The sequence below is a fragment of the Anastrepha obliqua genome, chromosome 3 (assembly GCF_027943255.1).
Source record: "Anastrepha obliqua isolate idAnaObli1 chromosome 3, idAnaObli1_1.0, whole genome shotgun sequence".
Lineage (NCBI taxonomy): Eukaryota > Metazoa > Arthropoda > Insecta > Diptera > Tephritidae > Anastrepha > Anastrepha obliqua.
This window is the reverse complement of record NC_072894.1, coordinates 72,951,137-72,967,796: the sequence shown is the minus strand read 5'-3', so window position 1 is coordinate 72,967,796 and position 16,660 is coordinate 72,951,137. Positions and strand designations below refer to the sequence as shown.

Here is a 16,660-nt window from a genome sequence, read left to right as displayed (position 1 = left end):
ACATATCAAGTAATATGCGAAATGCCAAATGCTAGTTAACCCCACAACGTATTGGTCATTTGCTATAAGGGTGTCATAATCAGAAAATATAATAAATAATTTTTAGATAAGTTTGTAGAAATGACTTCAGATGAAAATCTGTATTTACTTATACTTAGCGAGTCATAGTAAATTGACACCTTTATCTCGATATTTTCTTTTTCTTATTACGATACTCTTGCAGAAAATGAGTGATATGTATTTGATTTCATAACTAGGAGTAGGATAAAGTTGTATAGTAGCGATTCCTAAAAGTAAAATTACTAAATGGTATTTATACGTTTTCCACATTTTTCAAAGCTTTTCAGAGAAACCTATCTGCATTCGCAGATTACTTACTCTTTTTATGTACATATGTATGTGCCATATTATTGTTTATTTATTTTATCTAGTCTGACAACAATCCCAGTTGTCAAACTTTCATATTTCATATTGCCATATATTTGAGTGATAGACACTACACATGACATTTAGGAATACTAAAATACATAAAATTATAACTTAATATCTAAGATTTATTAAATTACTCGAACAGAGAAAGATTGAGGGAAAAAAACTTACCACAATTTAGCAAAGTAGAAGATCCTTGCAACTTATCGGAAAGGTAAGTTTATCAATCACAAACTGCTATATGCGTAGAGTGCCAGCTGTGCCATCATGTAAGTCCCTAACGAAAGCCAATCTACATAAAGTTAAACTTTTATATTTAACTGTACCATATGTTTGTACACTCATATGACAAAAAAACCCCGCGCATCCCTTGTGATTATAATTTTTTACATTTAATTTTACCGGGCGAGAGTGTGGCCGGATGACACTTATATATATGACTGCATTTTTGAATATATTCAAACGTTTAGTTATTATAGTATAAACAATTATAAATATATTTCGCTTAATTTGTATCATAAGTTATCAATTCATAACATTACCTGAATATGTTTTAGAGAACTTTCTGTATTCGGGTATGTCATATTCCCAGAAACAAATTTTCAATTAAAATATAGTCTTTAACGAAGCTAAATGAAGGATACTTCCAAACTTTGTACGAAATTCAGAAAAATTTATCAAATTTAGTCATAATTTTTAGAAAACTTTTGAGTATGCAGTTTTTTGTTGCTTAAAAATTTGTTTTAGACGGAAGAAATTGTACAATACCATCAATAAAGAAAATTGTTGAAAGTCAACGAGATTTCTGAGACACTTCAATCTCCACTTTATTTTACTAAATGGAATCGGCTATATATTCTGATTGATGAGTTGGGAATTTCGATGAAGACTTGTTTAAATTAAATATAAAAAATGTAATTTCAAAATTTATAATCACAAGGAGTGCGTGGGTTTGTTTGCCGACGGGCGTATACTATACAATAGTTCACAGAACTATTTGACATTGCCCCTTGTTTGTACAAATTAAAATTTCTGATGTATCCAGAGCTTTTTTTTAATATAATATGTACGTCTTCAAATTGTTGCGCTTTTCCTAAAGAAATTTAGTAGGGGTAAATACAATTATCGGCAGGCAATAGCAAACCTCCGAGTGCATTTCTGCCATGAAAAAGCTCCTCATAAAATATCTGTCGTTCGGAGTCGGCTTGAAACTGTAGGTCCCTCCATTTGTGGAACAACATCAAGACGCACACCACAAATAGGAGGAGGAGCTCGGCCAAACACCTAACAGAAGTGTACGCGCCAATTATTTATTTTTTATTTTATTTTAAATACAATTTCGCACCCTTGAGTAATTATAATAAAGAGTCTATGAAATACATTTGTAATACGTTTAGTCGACGTCGCCAAACGATAGAAAATGTAATAAAAACGGTGTAAAGAGCGCGAGTTGCATCAAAGAAGAACAACAATACTCCATCAGCATTCCCCGTATGTAAATATGTGGAATATTTACGCTGCTACAACAACAACAAGAAATATTAAACGAAAATCAGGAAGCCAAAAACTTTGTGTCCTCACGATTCATTTTTGGATATGATATCGGAAGATAAGGATCCAGAAATCTTGAAAGAAGTCTTCCGAATAATATAGCATATTTGGTAACGCCGCACTAGATTTGGTACTATTTGTTCGCACAGCCGGTAGAAAAACGTAGTTGAAAAAACTGTAAATATGCTGGAGTGAATTGGACATTTTCTTTTTATATATTTCACATACTCAAATTGATTGGAATACTTTTCATATAACATATTACAATCATTCAAATTCTCGCGGCTATTGGTTTAAATCAAGCAGTCGATCTGTATCCGTCATAAATATGAAATGAATAGAAGTCGACTGGAAGAGGATCCATTTCATTGATAAAGATAAACAGTCTCCTTTGAACGATCCGGGTGGCTCTCCTTTATTGGACCAGTCGTAGATACCCTCAAAAAGACTTTCAGAAGTGTTCCTAAATTAAAGAAATTATGTGTATATGATCAATTTTATTGCCCAAAAATTGGAAGCCACATGAAATAAGACATGCCAAATAACTCAAAGAAGTGGAAACTTAAATTTTATGTTTAATGAGATACAATAAGAAGCCTATTAAGGCAAAACCTGATCTTCAGACAACTGCAAATATAAGGTCTGTTCATGAAGCAAATAGTTTGTAACAGTTGCTACAAATTATCACGTTTTGGTTTAATGTACACAAAAAAACTTGCAAAGCACGTGAAAGTGAGATAGAAAAATGACATTTCATTTTGAGGGGAAATTTGCAAGTATTTGCTGGATAAATTTTTAATTGTAAATTGTAAGTGAGAGAAACAGTTCATCGCAAAGTAAAAATAAACACGAATTAAAATTTGCAAATTACAATTGCTAATGAAATGTTCTGCATCTGACAGCGATAATGAAATGGAACAAATTATTGTGAACAAAATGAAATCATGTGATTTCGAAGCTCGTTATTTTGCATTTTATTTGCCTGATTTATTTATTTTTTTTTTTTAACTTAATACTCAATTGAAAAAATCTTAAATTTTTGTGATTTTCCCCTCCAACAATTCAATCAGCTGTTGGTAAAACTTGCAAATTGTTACTAGTTGTATAGTACGTTCATGTACTTTTTTGATATTATATTTTTCTCTTTGACTTATAGTGTCAGATTAAATCGCGAATTCCATCGTTTTAAAAATCATGTACTGTTTTTTTTTTTTGACAATCATTCCCTTCTTATTCCCTTTGTTCTTGACACAATGATTTCCTTCTTCCTTCAATAGCTGAGTAATAAAGTTAGTTTCCCCCTATGATGAAATGAAACCATCTCCTATTTACATACAAAACGCATCAGAAACTTTGACAGTGAAGAGTACATTCTCTGCTCTTGGATTATTAAAGATTCTATTATAATCTTATGGGTGGGATTAATCTTGTGGCTAGAATCATGGACCGCCATATGATCACAATTAACCCTTCTGCATCACCGCTCGAAATGCGCGATGTACTCAAAATACTTTACGTCCATAATAACTTGCGTCGGCAAGACTTTTACTGTTGGTTCTAATGAAGAATAATGTTACAGGATTACCAAAATTATTTATTTTCCTCAAACTTTAACAAAAAAAATTATTGCGTCTTATTCCGTTCTTGGTAATAAGTGAGAGTTTTTGTTCGGGGATTATTACGTCAAATGATGCAAAAGGGTTGAAAGTCGAAAGTGGAATGCTCGGGTTTTCTTTATAAAATAATTAATGAAAACTGGACAGATTTAAAAAAATGTCAGCTGCATCGGTTTTAAGTTCAAAATAGCTGATGCAGTATTTTCAAATAAATTAAAGGAAGCGTAGATGACAGAAACGTATATCAAAGAAAAACGCTAAAAACTAAATTCAAGTATAGCACCTCTAAGGTAGATCGAATTAGACGTAACTGATCACTGGACTACGATTGATAATAAAGGAAGATGCAGGTTTCCAAAACTCGTCAGGACAGACAGCATTTATTGTCAATGATCACGCCTGCGAAATCAACGTGAGTTTTACTTTGGTGTAAATTTAAATTTAACTCGGTTTATTTCTGTAAACTTATGTATATACGTACCATGTTAATAGATTCGATATTAATTTTGTTTTTTGCTTAATTTTATTTGTTATACCTTGAAATTCAATAAAAATATGCTTATATGTTAACACCAATACTTAGTTTTTATCATTAAAATAAGTGATTTTTTTATTTTCATTGCTAAGGTAAGTTTCGTGAGTACTCATTGGGTCTTTAAATATCCAACCAATTTTTTTCTCAATAAAAGTTCATCGAACAATGAAAAAAATTAAAAATGTTGTCCTTTTTTTTAACGATATAAATATAATATATTTTTTTCACTAAAATCGGCCGCTTTGAGCATTCAGGGATTTAATTAGAGTTTGAAAATGTTTTTCTACAAATGGAGGGATCTATAAAGGGATCTTTTTAAAAAATGATTGAAGTACATAGACATAATATTTAAATTCTGAAATTAACTGGAGCTAATAATCTTGAAAAGTGTGATAATTTTTGAAGTAATTTGGTAGATGTAAAACTACTTTACATCGTTTACATTGCCTAGTGGTCACATTGCGATATATTGTGATTGACGCCTGCTAAATTAGAGTATAGTATAGAAAATCTTAATGTCATTGAAGAGGGCTAAACTGACAAAAAATCCGAAGCGCATTCATTAGAGGTGGTGGCAATAGACCAAAAACAATGTTCTGTACGTTTGATTGTCAAAGCAAATAATCAATTCACCTTGTTTCATTCTGAGCTAACAGCCACATGGACACGGCGAAAGAAAAAAAAAAAACATCTCAGCTGACTTACTAGTACCATCTTTAATAGATCCGCCTTGCAAAAAATCTAAGATAAATATTGAAACCAAGACACATTCAACAAGGTAGAAGTGATTTCGAAATTTCCCTTTTTTTAACTGTGACTCATTGTTAACCCTTCAAAAGTAGTAATATAAATTTTTTATTGAGTTGTGCGACTGCTTTTAAACAATAAAATTAACCGGAATTACGAATGGTGGGTTGATGTGTAGGAAGCGCCAGGACAATAAACTTGTGCGTTTTTTAAGCTTCCTAATTGTTAAGTTAAACGACAACGTAGGGCAAATAGCTGCGGTGTTTTAATAAGAAGATCACACCATATAGGTAAGCCTTTATAGGTAAGCCTACAAACAACTTTGACGTTCGCCTCGCTTCGACAGCTGACTATGAATACACACATTTGTTAAAAACTATTCACATAGCCGAAATTCAGTGAAGCGAACGCTAAAGCAAAGCGTAAAGAAGGGCCAAATAAGAAATTATACACAGGCACACACTTTCTGCCACGGCTTCATCAGCATAAAAGCGCAATAAACTACACTTGAAGGTATTTTTACAAGCGGCACTTCATCTTCATAGATAACTAATTTAAGAGTCCCAAATCTTCAAATTACAATACTGACCAGCTATTCACTGATTCGTTTATTTGTACTGTATTATTCTAACTCATGATGTCATCCGGTTGTCGAAATACCGAAAAATAATTTGGCGTTTTTCGAAAGGCGCCACCTTTAGTTTCCGTACACCATGCGTGTAATCCATTTAGTTGCCAGTAAAATGTTTCGCCGCAACTGACGCAACCGACTCATTGCGTGGCAAGATGCATTCATCAAGTTTGACGTCAGCTCTTTTTCCAATACAAAACAAACAAACAAAAGGAGGAGAAAATACATGTTTGTGAAAATTCAGGGTTAATAATTTAATATTAAACATCCAAATACAGTTTATTTGTATTCTATCATTTGTAACAAAACATTAATATATTAAAATAACCATTGCATTGCCGCCATTTGATAATAATATCAAATTTCTGGGGGGGAAAATATAAATAAAGTATCCCATTTCGGATGCGCATATGTAAATCCAAGACATTTCGTTACCGGCGATAAAAGTTGCATTATTTTGATTGATGTATTAAATATTGTAGAGTAGTGAGACCACTTAAGACTCATGTTGCTTTTTGGTGAGCATTTTTTTTTTATAACATTGTGTGCGCTAGTGGGAAGTATATACAACATTTAACGTTAATGGCGAATTTTCCTACATTGGGTGCCCAACAAGGTATGCACATGTTAAATAAACATTTTGTTTTTGTTAAGGAACGCATGTGTTAAATTTTTCCTTCAGAAACCAATCGTAAAATTCTCGAGGATCTACAATTAAAAAAACAACTTTTGCAGAAAGGCAATATCCCGGGACTAGGTGGTGGAATTTCAACGAATACTCTTTACCAGGTATATGAGCTACTTCTTTGTTGTGAAAAAGAGTAGAATTTCAATTAAGTTTTTTTTAGATTCCTGCTAGTCAACTTTTGCAATCGTCAGATTTTTCTCAAAGTAGCGGTTTAGCAAACGCACCCCGTTCGGTGTTTAATGCAACTACATCGACAACATTGGGATTTTTTGTATCGCAAGATTCTTATTACGGAAACACTTTCATACCTGTACTACCACGTCTCGATCCTCCACCACCGATGAACTAAACTATGGCGTGCATAAAGTTGAAAAAGTTGGAGGAGTATTTGCAATGTCTAGATAATTTTCAAAAACCGAAGATAAATCTGGAGCAGTACAACACTCCGCCGCACATAGCTAGTTGTGTGCTCTACAACATTCAGGTAAGAACTTAAGATCAATAAATTTTAAAATATAAGTAAGGTCACAACCATTGCATTGATTATTTTGCATGTAGGAATAAATCTAGTAAAGTCCAAGCGATTTGCAGTTGTTACAATTTTACTACAGGTAAATATGTATATAAATATAAACTGCCTTTTGCATGCTTGTCCAATTGGATAGGGGTTTTTGCTTCGTGTTAGAATCGATTCAATTATACTTAACACGTGTCGAAATGCTTCCAAAACCTAGTAATACTTATTACATTCCCATTACATTGCATTTAACCCATATATGTTGCATTTTTTGTATTGTCAAATCCTAAATAGTTGTCATTGAATTGTAGTCACTTCAAAGATATATGAATATTTGACCGAATGAGGAAATATATATTATATTCCGAGAATAGGGAAATTTTAGCTTGGCGACATTCTTCATTGTACACCTCTGCTCACACAATTAGGTTACTAGGAAGTAAAATTGAAAAAAAAAACATGCGATAGGTTTTACTATTTTCTATGTTTTGTGTTAAAGCGAGTTTGTTTTTGAAAGATCAATACGTCTTTGTTCACTTATACTTTTCACTTAAATTAATTAATTTTAGTGCCTCTAAACTATTCGCCACAGAATTATGTAATTATTAACCATTGTGTAGGAAAGTAAGATCATATGGAATGGAATTCTAACAAAATATTAACTGTGTAAGGTATAGAGTTTATCAAAATATAAATAATTTTATTGTAGCGTACATTTTTTTCCAGATAATATGAGCACAAAATATTTGTGGCGCGCGTCTTGATGTTGTTCCACAAATTGATCAAGTTAAATTTAAAAAAATTCGTAGCAATACATATAAATTTAAGATAAGTTGTTGTTGACTTAATTATATGGGCCCAAGTTTATATATATAACACAAAAGATCGATTAGGTCGTAGGCATACGTATATGCATATTCTTTTATTCTACATAAACTGAATGAATATTGTGGTTGTGCTCTTTTCTAACATTTCTGTAAAAGTTTTAAGTATGGTATTTATACAATATTTTTTCGCTCATGTATCCTTCTTTGCTTCAGACATTATATGGCGATATCGAAGGAAAGTATGTTGGCGACCTAGGTTGTGGCTGCGGCATGCTAAGTATTGGCTCATTTCTCCTCGGTGCTGGAATGACCATTGGTTTCGAAATCGATGATGATGCCTTAAATGTAATTAATATCAAATAACGTATACAATTAAAAAAAATATATACATAAATTAATGTTTTGTTTTGTCTACTTACAAAGATATTTCAAGCCAATGTGAGCGAAATGGAATTGCCGAATATAGATTGTGTTTTATGTGACGTACTGGCTTTGCCTAACAGTAAAAAATGGGAAAATACTTTTGACACCATCGTTACCAATCCACCTTTCGGAACGAAAAATAACATTGGAATAGATATGAGTTTTGTTCAGACTGGCATAGCTCTATCTTCCGGAGCGGTTTATTCATTTCATAAAAGTTCAACACGGTATAGATAAATATTCTATATATCCATTTGATTCATTTGATACCATTACAACTTAAAATTTTAAGCCCTCCATGATTCGATTAAGTGTTTTTTTTTGTTAGTATACTACATAACTTTTGTTTTTAGGTTATCAGTCTTTCAGCAGCAAAACTAAACCAAATATTGAAGATTTATACTATAATTAATTTTTTTTTGATCTTAACAGCGACTACATTCACAAAAAGGTTAAGGACTGGAACGTCAAGGGCAACGTGGTTGCAGAGCTCAAATATAATATCGATACCTGCTATTCTTTTCACAAAAGCAAGAGCGTTGACATAAATGTGGACTTTTGGAGATTTGATGTGTCTGAGAAAAATGTCTGATCCGAATGCCACAACCATAAAAATCAAACAATCTTACTATAATTTTTATTTTAAATATTATTATACCTATGCATATGGGAGTTTATGCGTTAAGTTCAAATCATAGTGTTTGGTGATCGCTCATTGTTCCTTCTTAACACTTGTAGCATTTTTTCAAAAGCATTTATAAAAATATCAAACTATTTAACCAATATCGGTAAAGTAGTGATATGAGAAACAATTCTTATATTCGTTTCAATACAATGGATAGTGCTTGCTAAGGGCGTTGTTATTGTTTTACCAGTATTAGCTATTATCTCTTTATTACCATGGATAATTTATTACTTCACCATACGCTGCTAGTTTGGTCGTCGCTATGATGACAAAAAAAAATTCGTTTTCCACCACGATGTTTTTTGCGTATTGTTTGTAGTGGTTTGGCTATTTGGGCGTATGCATATATGAAAGACGAACTCATAGGTGATTTTGGTACATTTATATGTATTTCGCATTTGTAATTTTTCGCAAGCTAAAAAAAAAAACCAAAAAAATCGCCCGGTCTACCTAAGTTACCTTCAACAGATTCGCCTTGAATTTATGTATATATGTACAATATATGTACTTTATATACATCGGCCAAGGCATTGTCACTACATGCAAGTTTTTATGCTTCTCTTAGGAGATTTCTTGAGCAATTCAATATTTTGTTGTTATAACATATTTTTTTGACGCAATTTATGCATTAAACATTTTGCCATTCTAAAAATTGAATCTGCATACGCTTGAGTTTGGAATCCTTTTGGCATCTTGTTATTTTTTTAGAAGTATGTAGATTAATACATATAAAATTTATTTATAGCATTTCACTGTTCTGGTTGCATTAGTAGATACTAGGTAAATGCTTGAAGTTCTGATACACATACATGGACGTATACTTTATATGTTTCATCATCTTTTCAGATACCACTTCACTTAAATTAGTGTATATATATATTATATGGCGGCCGCCGTAGCCCAATGGGTTGGCGCATGACCTTTATTCAGAAGTGCCTAGACTCGATTCTCTGGGCTAGAAACATTAAATGGTAGAACAAATTTGCTTGTAATAAAATACGCTGGCAAATCTCCGAGTGCGTTTTTGTCCTGGGAAAGCTCCTCGTAAAAAAAACATCCGCCGTTCGGAGTTTAAAACTGTAGGCTCCTCCATTTGTAGAAAAATATCAAGACATACACCACAAATAGGAGAAGGAGCTCGGTCGAGCACCCAATAAAGGAAGTAAGCGCCAATAATATATATGCTCTGTCCTAAAAGATCTATATTATTTGCTGGATTCTTGGACACTTGGAAGAAGTGCAATCATTTTTGTTCATAGTGACCACAGCGAAGGTGGCCCACTACTGATTTCTCTTTCCTATTCGCATAGAAATATTTACTTGTATTTATTTAACTTTTTCAATTACCTGAATTTCTTAAATTATATTTTTTACTTAATTTCCTCGGCCATGCACTGGACACCATACTGTTCCATATCCTTAATAATGTAATGTATCCATTTTCATTTAACCCAAAACTTCCAATACATTTTTTATTTGCAACAGTTTCAATACAAATTTTGATCAAACACAAATTTAAATTTTTTATCAATGCTAAAAACAACCGATCAAGAACAACGAATATGTTACTATTTACAGCAAATTTTTGTTTGATGAAAATGTTTCATTATTCTTAAGGTAAGTTTGGTTTTGAATTTTTTATTTATAAGTCATACTAGACTAAAACCCTGAGTTTGTTGAATGGCTTGAAGCAACTTATACTTTAAACGCTCTTTAGTTTTGTAACGAGGCAAATCTAATAGATTAAAACACGTATGCGCTACGGGGAGAAACCGTTCGTCATTTGTTGGTTGAATACAAATCTGAAAAATATAAGTACATATGTTATGAATAATGAGCATAAATTATAAAGGAAATTATCTACTTTGATTGCTTTCATTCCTTGAATAGGAATACGATCGCTTCCTGTCAAATATAGTAAGAACTTTTTCTTTTCGCTTTCCGGAAAGTCATGGAAAACTTCCCAAAACCACCGTATCTGTTAAGAGTCACAAATGAAATTGTATTAAGTGTTAGTTGTTGTTCGTTTTTGGTACAACATATGAACTAACCGTCTGATCTCCAGAATTGTAACCATTTTTATATTCACATTGCAGCTCAAACGCTTGCCAATCGTACTCTTCGTTTCCTACAACAACCGCCATCAATTCATCAGGTTTGAATATTTGTAATACCCGTCCCCAGCATACCTATATGGTTTCAATTATTATTTTTTCAAACTTTGTATGTAATTGTCAAAGGTACCTTCATAAATCCTTTACGAAACGCGCTAAATTGTGTTTCCACTGCTTTGTTAAATATAAAATCAACATATAAATCCACGAACTCTTTTCTGTAAAAAATGATTAGATTATATATTTTCTCACATGCATATAGACTATATTTTAGTAGAAAATAACTAAAACTAACTTACCTATTTTCCAAAGTTACAGTTGTTTGACTTCCGTTCGGTTTTAATTCCTCCGTTTTCGATTCTCCGAAAATATCACGACTTATTTCAAAATTTAAATTGAAAACTTCTTCGAAATCAATTTGATCGTAATTTAAAATGGATTCCATAGAATTAGCCAACGTTGGTGAAATGTCGCGCAAATCACCAAGATCAACAGGCTCATCAAGCAGTTTTTTATAAAGCGCCAACGGGAATGGCAAATTTATTATTATAAAATTGTATATCGCTAGGCCACAAATTACACCAATTAAGAAGTACATATCTTCGGTTTCAAATGTTACATCAGCGAACCACAGAGCGCGTGAGTTTTCGAATTCTTTAAACATTCCGTATTTTGGGTCTAAAAGATCTCTTAGTAAGAGCATGAAAAATTCTTTTCGGACACCGCCAGCATCTTCCGCCTCTTCACCATGAAATTTTATCTGTTCAAAATAAATTATATCAGTATATAAATAAAATTGTGAACTTGAAAATTTTGTGTTTAGGACTTTTGTTCAACCCCTTAAATTTTTTGAAGTTAACTTTAGGCTCTTATGAAAATGTTTTCCGTATTTTGATTACAAAAAAAAAAAAAACTTTATTTGACCATACATACTTTTAGTGGTTTTTTCAAGTCACTTTGATTATATTGCATTATTTCTCGTAAAGTATCTTGCACCAAGTTCTCGCGAGAAACATTCAACACAATAAACTGCGAAATAGGCGTCCCAAATGTTAGTAAGGAAAGTATACCCTGTAAGAAAAATTAGCAGGATAAGTTCTTGGTCTTTACTGAAATTCATTGTAAATTTACCGAATTAGCAGCATTTTGCATGGCAGTATGCATTTGAATAGCTTGATCCGTCTGTAGAAGTGTAGTTTTAGCTGACGCATTGAACAAAAACGGATAATTACAGATATTAAAAGAGTCTGGCTGCAATTAAAAACGGGACTTAACTACTTTGCAGTATATTGCTACCTTTTCTTATTAACTTACATTTTTTTCGAAGAGCCAATGTATATAATCTTGTTGGATATCGACATAATCTGTCAGCTCTGGCCAGTGGAAAATGTCGTAATCAACTTTTTCTGCACGTTCTTTATGATTAATTCGGTGAAGCACAACTAGCAAATTTAAAGCTGCTGACAAATTCGAGTTATAAGTAACGAGCTGAATGAGAAAAATATATACAAGTAAGAAATTATGTTGCGAAATTACGCACACTCATAAAGAGTTTTTAATTACCTTCTTTTCAAAGCTACCACCGGAGTTAGCAGATATTCTAAAGCTGATTATATGGGCCACCACGTTTTTGTAGTTGGATACCAAGCTTTCAAACCAATCAAGTGGTGTATGTGCCCACCACATTATAACAATTTTTCTCGGTATTTCTTTGAGTCGTAGAACAGCATTGCTGAAGGGTGTATGTAGATTTTCATAGTTTTTAGAATTAACAAATTCATGATATAAAGGCAATATTAAATAAAGTCTTAAAGTTTCAACATCCGCCGGTGATGGCATTAACGATGCAATTATTTCATTTGTAATTTTGTCCCAAATCTGGAAAGAATTGAAAATTTTTAAAAATATGTTAGGTAAACTCCAAAATTATGAAAAGTTAAAATCAATAATTGCACTTACGATTTGCTTAAGGCTTTCATGTTCTACTTTGCGTATGTTATCAAATGTCTGTTTAACTTCTGCCAAATCTACACCAGGTTGCTTTGACGTGCAACAGAAATGCTTATTTTCTAACAAGAAAGAACCATTTATACAAGCTTGGCTTTTAAAAATCACTTCAATGGTTGTTAGTAAATCCAAATCAATTGAGGAATTCTTTTCAATCGTTGCACACTGTTCCGCTAATTCACTAGTTAAACACATGATTTGAGACTTAGGTCTGGAAAACAAAATCAAATAAATAAATGGTGATTTGTCGACTTGAAAAATATACTCATAAATGCGAAAATCCACCGTAGGCATATTAGACGTAGTTACAAACGAATTATTACCACCACAAAAGATTTGTCGTATTAAGAAATCTGTGTCTAGATTTTCTTTGGGCTCAATATTTAGTAGTTTCGAACAGCTGGGAGATACCTAAAATGAGAAGGCATTCGATTTTATCGTAGAGCTGAGTTTTTTTAAATATATGCATGTAATTTACCCAAGGCCCAACTATAACTTGCGGCAGCGAACAAATATTCACTTTGCTTGCCCCAAACTGTCCAAAACACCCTAAACCAAATCCGTAGACCCGACCTCGAGATGGCACTAAGCCTAGTGTATGTTTCGCGCCACAAGAAATTTGCGTTACGGTGCTACCCATTAGCTCCGTTACTTTTCGAGGCAGAACTTCGTTCATGTTGCCGCCATGACCAAGTTGGCCATACGACCCTTTACCACAAGTAAATACTCCTCCGTCGTTCGTTAAAAATACAGAGAATTGTTCCCCACAGGAAATGTAACGCACACAAAGGCTGCGTAGTGTTCTTAGCTGCGTTGGAAAATGTCTTTGCGTACAGTCATTCAGCCCCAATTGTCCGCAATTGTTCCGTCCCCAACCAAACACAGCCCCAGATTTTGAGATAATGAACGAGTGATTGTCTCCGCATGTAATAAAAGCAATGGGAATCCCCACCAATGAGTCTACTAATCGGGGATGAGCAGAGTGGGCCAATTCATTTGGCGGCGAGAGGCCCAATTGTCCATAAATATTTGAACCCCAAGAATACAAGGCGCCACCTACAAATAAAAACAAATTCTAAAAATACTTTAAAATCAATACTTATTATTGCACACTTACAATTAGTTAGTGCAAGGCAGTGGTTATATCCACTTGCGATTTGAATAACAGTCTGAGTAGCAAGTTTCTTGACAATTTTTGGTGAACGCACAATATCGGATCCATCTGGAAGTGCTAGTTGACCATAATCGTTATGACCCCAGCTGTATAGTTGACCCCACTCACTGAGCGCCAACGAATGCCTTGCACCACAACTTATTTTCGTAATCACAGTATTTTCGAGATCATTTATGAGTTCTGAAATGTTAATATTCGTGCTAGTTCGAGAATGACTACAAACTACAACAATGACAATATATAATATAAGTTGTGGTTTGTGGTTTCGCGATTGCTTTTAATAAGTAGGCATCGCGGTTTTTTAGTTCAAAAATATTTTTGGGGTTTGCTATCGCACGCAAACACCATTATAATTTCTTATATCTATTGTAATCACATACGTGGCCTAGTCGTCATCTGTTGGTGGCCCAATTGACCAAAATCATTACAGCCGCAAGAATATATTTTTCCATCTGCAGTCAAGAACACTGTATGCTCTAAGCCACATCCTATGCTGATCACTACGCTTTCTGGTTTCCAGGGCATTTCTCGTGGATCCAAAACCTAAATAAAACACGTGTCATTATATTTTTATTCTAAAACATCCAATATAACCTTTTCTTCCTCAATGTCGCCAAGTCCAAGTTCGCCATGTTCTGTGTTGCCCCAGCAAAATATAGACATGATTTATATTGTCGATTCCTCCTTAGCGCTAATCTTTCTCCTCTTTTAAAATGTTGATAACATTTTCCAACTATCTAAACTTTTTTGTTATATTTTGCGGTCTTAATTTGCACCGATAGTTTTTGGTCTGAAATAATAGAGGATTATTATACATTGAGGCTTTCAGTTATTTGTTGTTCATTAATAATTCGATTTGAAAACTTAAATCCCTAAAGAAAAAGATTCACGCGAATATTTGTATACCAAAACTTAAATAAAACCTTTAATTTGAACTTCTGGTTGACAATATTTATACAAAATAGAAAAAACTATAAACGTTCCCGCAAACAGTGACTTTCCTATTTTGCACAGTTTCGCTTTCGCATTTCTAAGAAGCCGAAATGAAAACAAACCTGAAAAAAACTGACAACGAGCGATAAGTGCTGGTAAACAAATTTGAAATATTGGATGGGTAGCACTGAAGAGTTGCAGAGGTCGATTTTTGTGTAAATAAATACATACGAGAAAAAAAACTCTTCTAAGCGATGTTTTAATTAAAATGTCCCCTAAGACAAGACTGGGTCTCCGTTACAACCATGAAAATTTTGCTCCTAATGTCTAAAAATTATTACACAAAAATGTAGGGAAAATTTTTAGTATAATTTAGCACGCTTTATAAAATGTATGTAAAGCAGGCATAGAGGGACCCTCCAGAGGCTTATAGTTTTTAAATAATTTAAAATAGTTAAAATTGTTTACTTTAGCGAAAAGTTGGTGTTGCCAGACATCTGAACTATGAACGAAGTTCGTATGCAGACACGTTAACTGGAAGGATGTTTGTAAATCTGCAACATTTTTTGCTTTATTCTCAAAAAAATCCTTATTAAATACAAACATCGAAAAGCAACAAAAACCCCTTTATAAACACTCCTTATTGATAATACGTTTGATTTGGAGCTTTTTTTTACTGAATAATTCTTCACATTTTACTAAAATTCTCTTATTACAAATGTCCTAAAAGTTTGTATTACCGTCCAAAATAAATGTGTGGGACGAACAGTAAAAGGAACGCAAGTGAGAAAAGAATAAACCGAAACAAGAAAAAACTCAATCAACCAAGAGGAAACAATTTTTATACAATAATATTTTAGAAAATATAAAAAAGCGAATTCTATTTATTGAGGGTTATGATCCTGACAGTATTCGTGGGTTAAGGAATAAAATGAGTGAAATTGACCTTTGGTCCCAGATAAAACAATTTTTAATAAATAGTGAAATTTTCGAATAAAAAATCGCGCGAATTATAAAACATTAGTTAGACGCATTCCAACGATATTTTGGTATAATAAGCAGATACGGTCGAGTAACAATGAAACGCTTTCCATGGGGGTTCCCTAGGGTTCTATAGGAGGTTGGTACTCTTATACAGGATCCGGCACTCGAAGTGTAACCAACTTCAGACTACTTGCCCGTGCATCAGTTGTCTGTTAGTTGGCTAAATGATAGTCCAGAGTATTGTTTACAAGGGCGCAGAAGCATTTTGCTGAGAGTAAACGCGAAAAAAGAAAATCAGTATTCGATTTCAAACGTAATAGTGTGATTGCATTATATTTGGCTGGAAAATCACAACACCTTAAAGTAAATTAAGTTTTTGTTTATCGCAACATTACTCGTTGAAATCTTACTGGTAGCATCGCGAAACGTCATGGAGGTGGTCATCAAAATACTGTAACGTCACGTGAAATGGTTCAAAAAGTGAAGAAGGCACTTGAGTGAAATCCCCGTCAAAGTGCCAATCAAATGGCGAAATAACCGAAAATATCTAACCTTAGTATCCACCGCATACTAAAAAATTATCTCAAAGTCAAGCCATACGACATCCAAAAGGCGCATGATCTCACACCAAAGCAGCAATGCTCTCACCTGTACCAGACGCGAATCCGATAGATTATTCTCTTTGGGCAATTTTGGAGAGCAAGGTTTAAACTAAAAGATTTACACCTCTCGAGGCGCAGAAAAAAGCCATTACCCGCGGATGGGCCAAAATACTTGCAAGTCACATTCGGGCAGCTGG

General features: G+C 33.3%; 3 protein-coding genes and 1 long non-coding RNA gene across 5 annotated transcripts; 2 read left to right on the top strand and 2 right to left on the bottom strand.

The window, feature by feature from the left end:
• Nucleotides 1–1,774: 1,774 nt before the first annotated feature.
• On the bottom strand, nucleotides 1,775–2,866 carry LOC129241535 (uncharacterized). Its single transcript, XR_008582143.1, has 3 exons — nucleotides 2,593–2,866; nucleotides 2,209–2,443; nucleotides 1,775–2,155 (listed from the first exon to the last, which is right to left on the bottom strand). It is a non-coding gene; the product is annotated as an uncharacterized LOC129241535 (long non-coding RNA).
• A 2,897-nt stretch (nucleotides 2,867–5,763) lies between these two features.
• Nucleotides 5,764–6,682, top strand: LOC129242433 (SOSS complex subunit C homolog). The gene is made up of 3 exons (XM_054879063.1): nucleotides 5,764–6,125; nucleotides 6,192–6,298; nucleotides 6,358–6,682. Exons 1-3 carry the CDS (start codon nucleotides 6,092–6,094, stop codon nucleotides 6,544–6,546), a joined length of 330 nt encoding a protein of 109 aa, XP_054735038.1. The 5' UTR covers nucleotides 5,764–6,091; the 3' UTR covers nucleotides 6,547–6,682.
• On the top strand, nucleotides 6,550–8,778 carry LOC129242432 (rRNA N6-adenosine-methyltransferase Mettl5). Its single transcript, XM_054879062.1, has 4 exons — nucleotides 6,550–6,681; nucleotides 7,755–7,886; nucleotides 7,965–8,191; nucleotides 8,397–8,778. The coding sequence occupies exons 1-4, from the start codon at nucleotides 6,550–6,552 to the stop codon at nucleotides 8,554–8,556; spliced, it is 651 nt and encodes a 216-aa protein (XP_054735037.1). The 3' UTR covers nucleotides 8,557–8,778.
• A 1,310-nt stretch (nucleotides 8,779–10,088) lies between these two features.
• Nucleotides 10,089–14,989, bottom strand: LOC129241012 (probable E3 ubiquitin-protein ligase HERC4). 2 transcript variants are annotated; one of them, XM_054877129.1, is made up of 16 exons: nucleotides 14,868–14,989; nucleotides 14,539–14,734; nucleotides 14,325–14,487; nucleotides 13,888–14,124; nucleotides 13,249–13,826; nucleotides 13,036–13,181; nucleotides 12,723–12,981; nucleotides 12,327–12,641; nucleotides 12,078–12,251; nucleotides 11,895–12,014; nucleotides 11,697–11,834; nucleotides 11,063–11,523; nucleotides 10,894–10,981; nucleotides 10,701–10,838; nucleotides 10,514–10,627; nucleotides 10,089–10,451 (listed from the first exon to the last, which is right to left on the bottom strand). In XM_054877129.1, the coding sequence occupies exons 2-16, from the start codon at nucleotides 14,605–14,607 to the stop codon at nucleotides 10,299–10,301; spliced, it is 3,153 nt and encodes a 1,050-aa protein (XP_054733104.1). In that variant the 5' UTR covers nucleotides 14,608–14,734; nucleotides 14,868–14,989; the 3' UTR covers nucleotides 10,089–10,298. The 2 variants fall into 2 exon arrangements, with proteins under 2 accessions (XP_054733104.1, XP_054733105.1); XM_054877130.1 differs by having other exon boundaries at nucleotides 14,851–14,984.
• Nucleotides 14,990–16,660: the final 1,671 nt, after the last annotated feature.

Excerpts from the sequence above, each read along its gene's own strand:
- LOC129241012 (XM_054877129.1), bottom strand. The coding sequence starts at position 14,607 with ATGTCTATATTTTGCTGGGGCAACACAGAACATGGCGAACTTGGACTT. Across the intron at positions 14,125-14,324 it reads ACAGATGACGACTAGGCCAC|AACTCATAAATGATCTCGAA; the intron begins GTATGTGATTAC and ends TTAACATTTCAG. Across the intron at positions 11,524-11,696 it reads ACTTGAAAAAACCACTAAAA|ATAAAATTTCATGGTGAAGA; the intron begins GTATGTATGGTC and ends TATTTTGAACAG.
- LOC129242433 (XM_054879063.1), top strand. The coding sequence starts at position 6,092 with ATGGCGAATTTTCCTACATTGGGTGCCCAACAAG. Across the intron at positions 6,126-6,191 it reads TACATTGGGTGCCCAACAAG|AAACCAATCGTAAAATTCTC; the intron begins GTATGCACATGT and ends TTTTTCCTTCAG. Across the intron at positions 6,299-6,357 it reads CAACGAATACTCTTTACCAG|ATTCCTGCTAGTCAACTTTT; the intron begins GTATATGAGCTA and ends AGTTTTTTTTAG.
- LOC129242432 (XM_054879062.1), top strand. The coding sequence starts at position 6,550 with ATGGCGTGCATAAAGTTGAAAAAGTTGGAGGAGTATTTGCAATGTCTA. Across the intron at positions 6,682-7,754 it reads GTGTGCTCTACAACATTCAG|ACATTATATGGCGATATCGA; the intron begins GTAAGAACTTAA and ends TCTTTGCTTCAG. Across the intron at positions 8,192-8,396 it reads TTTCATAAAAGTTCAACACG|CGACTACATTCACAAAAAGG; the intron begins GTATAGATAAAT and ends TGATCTTAACAG.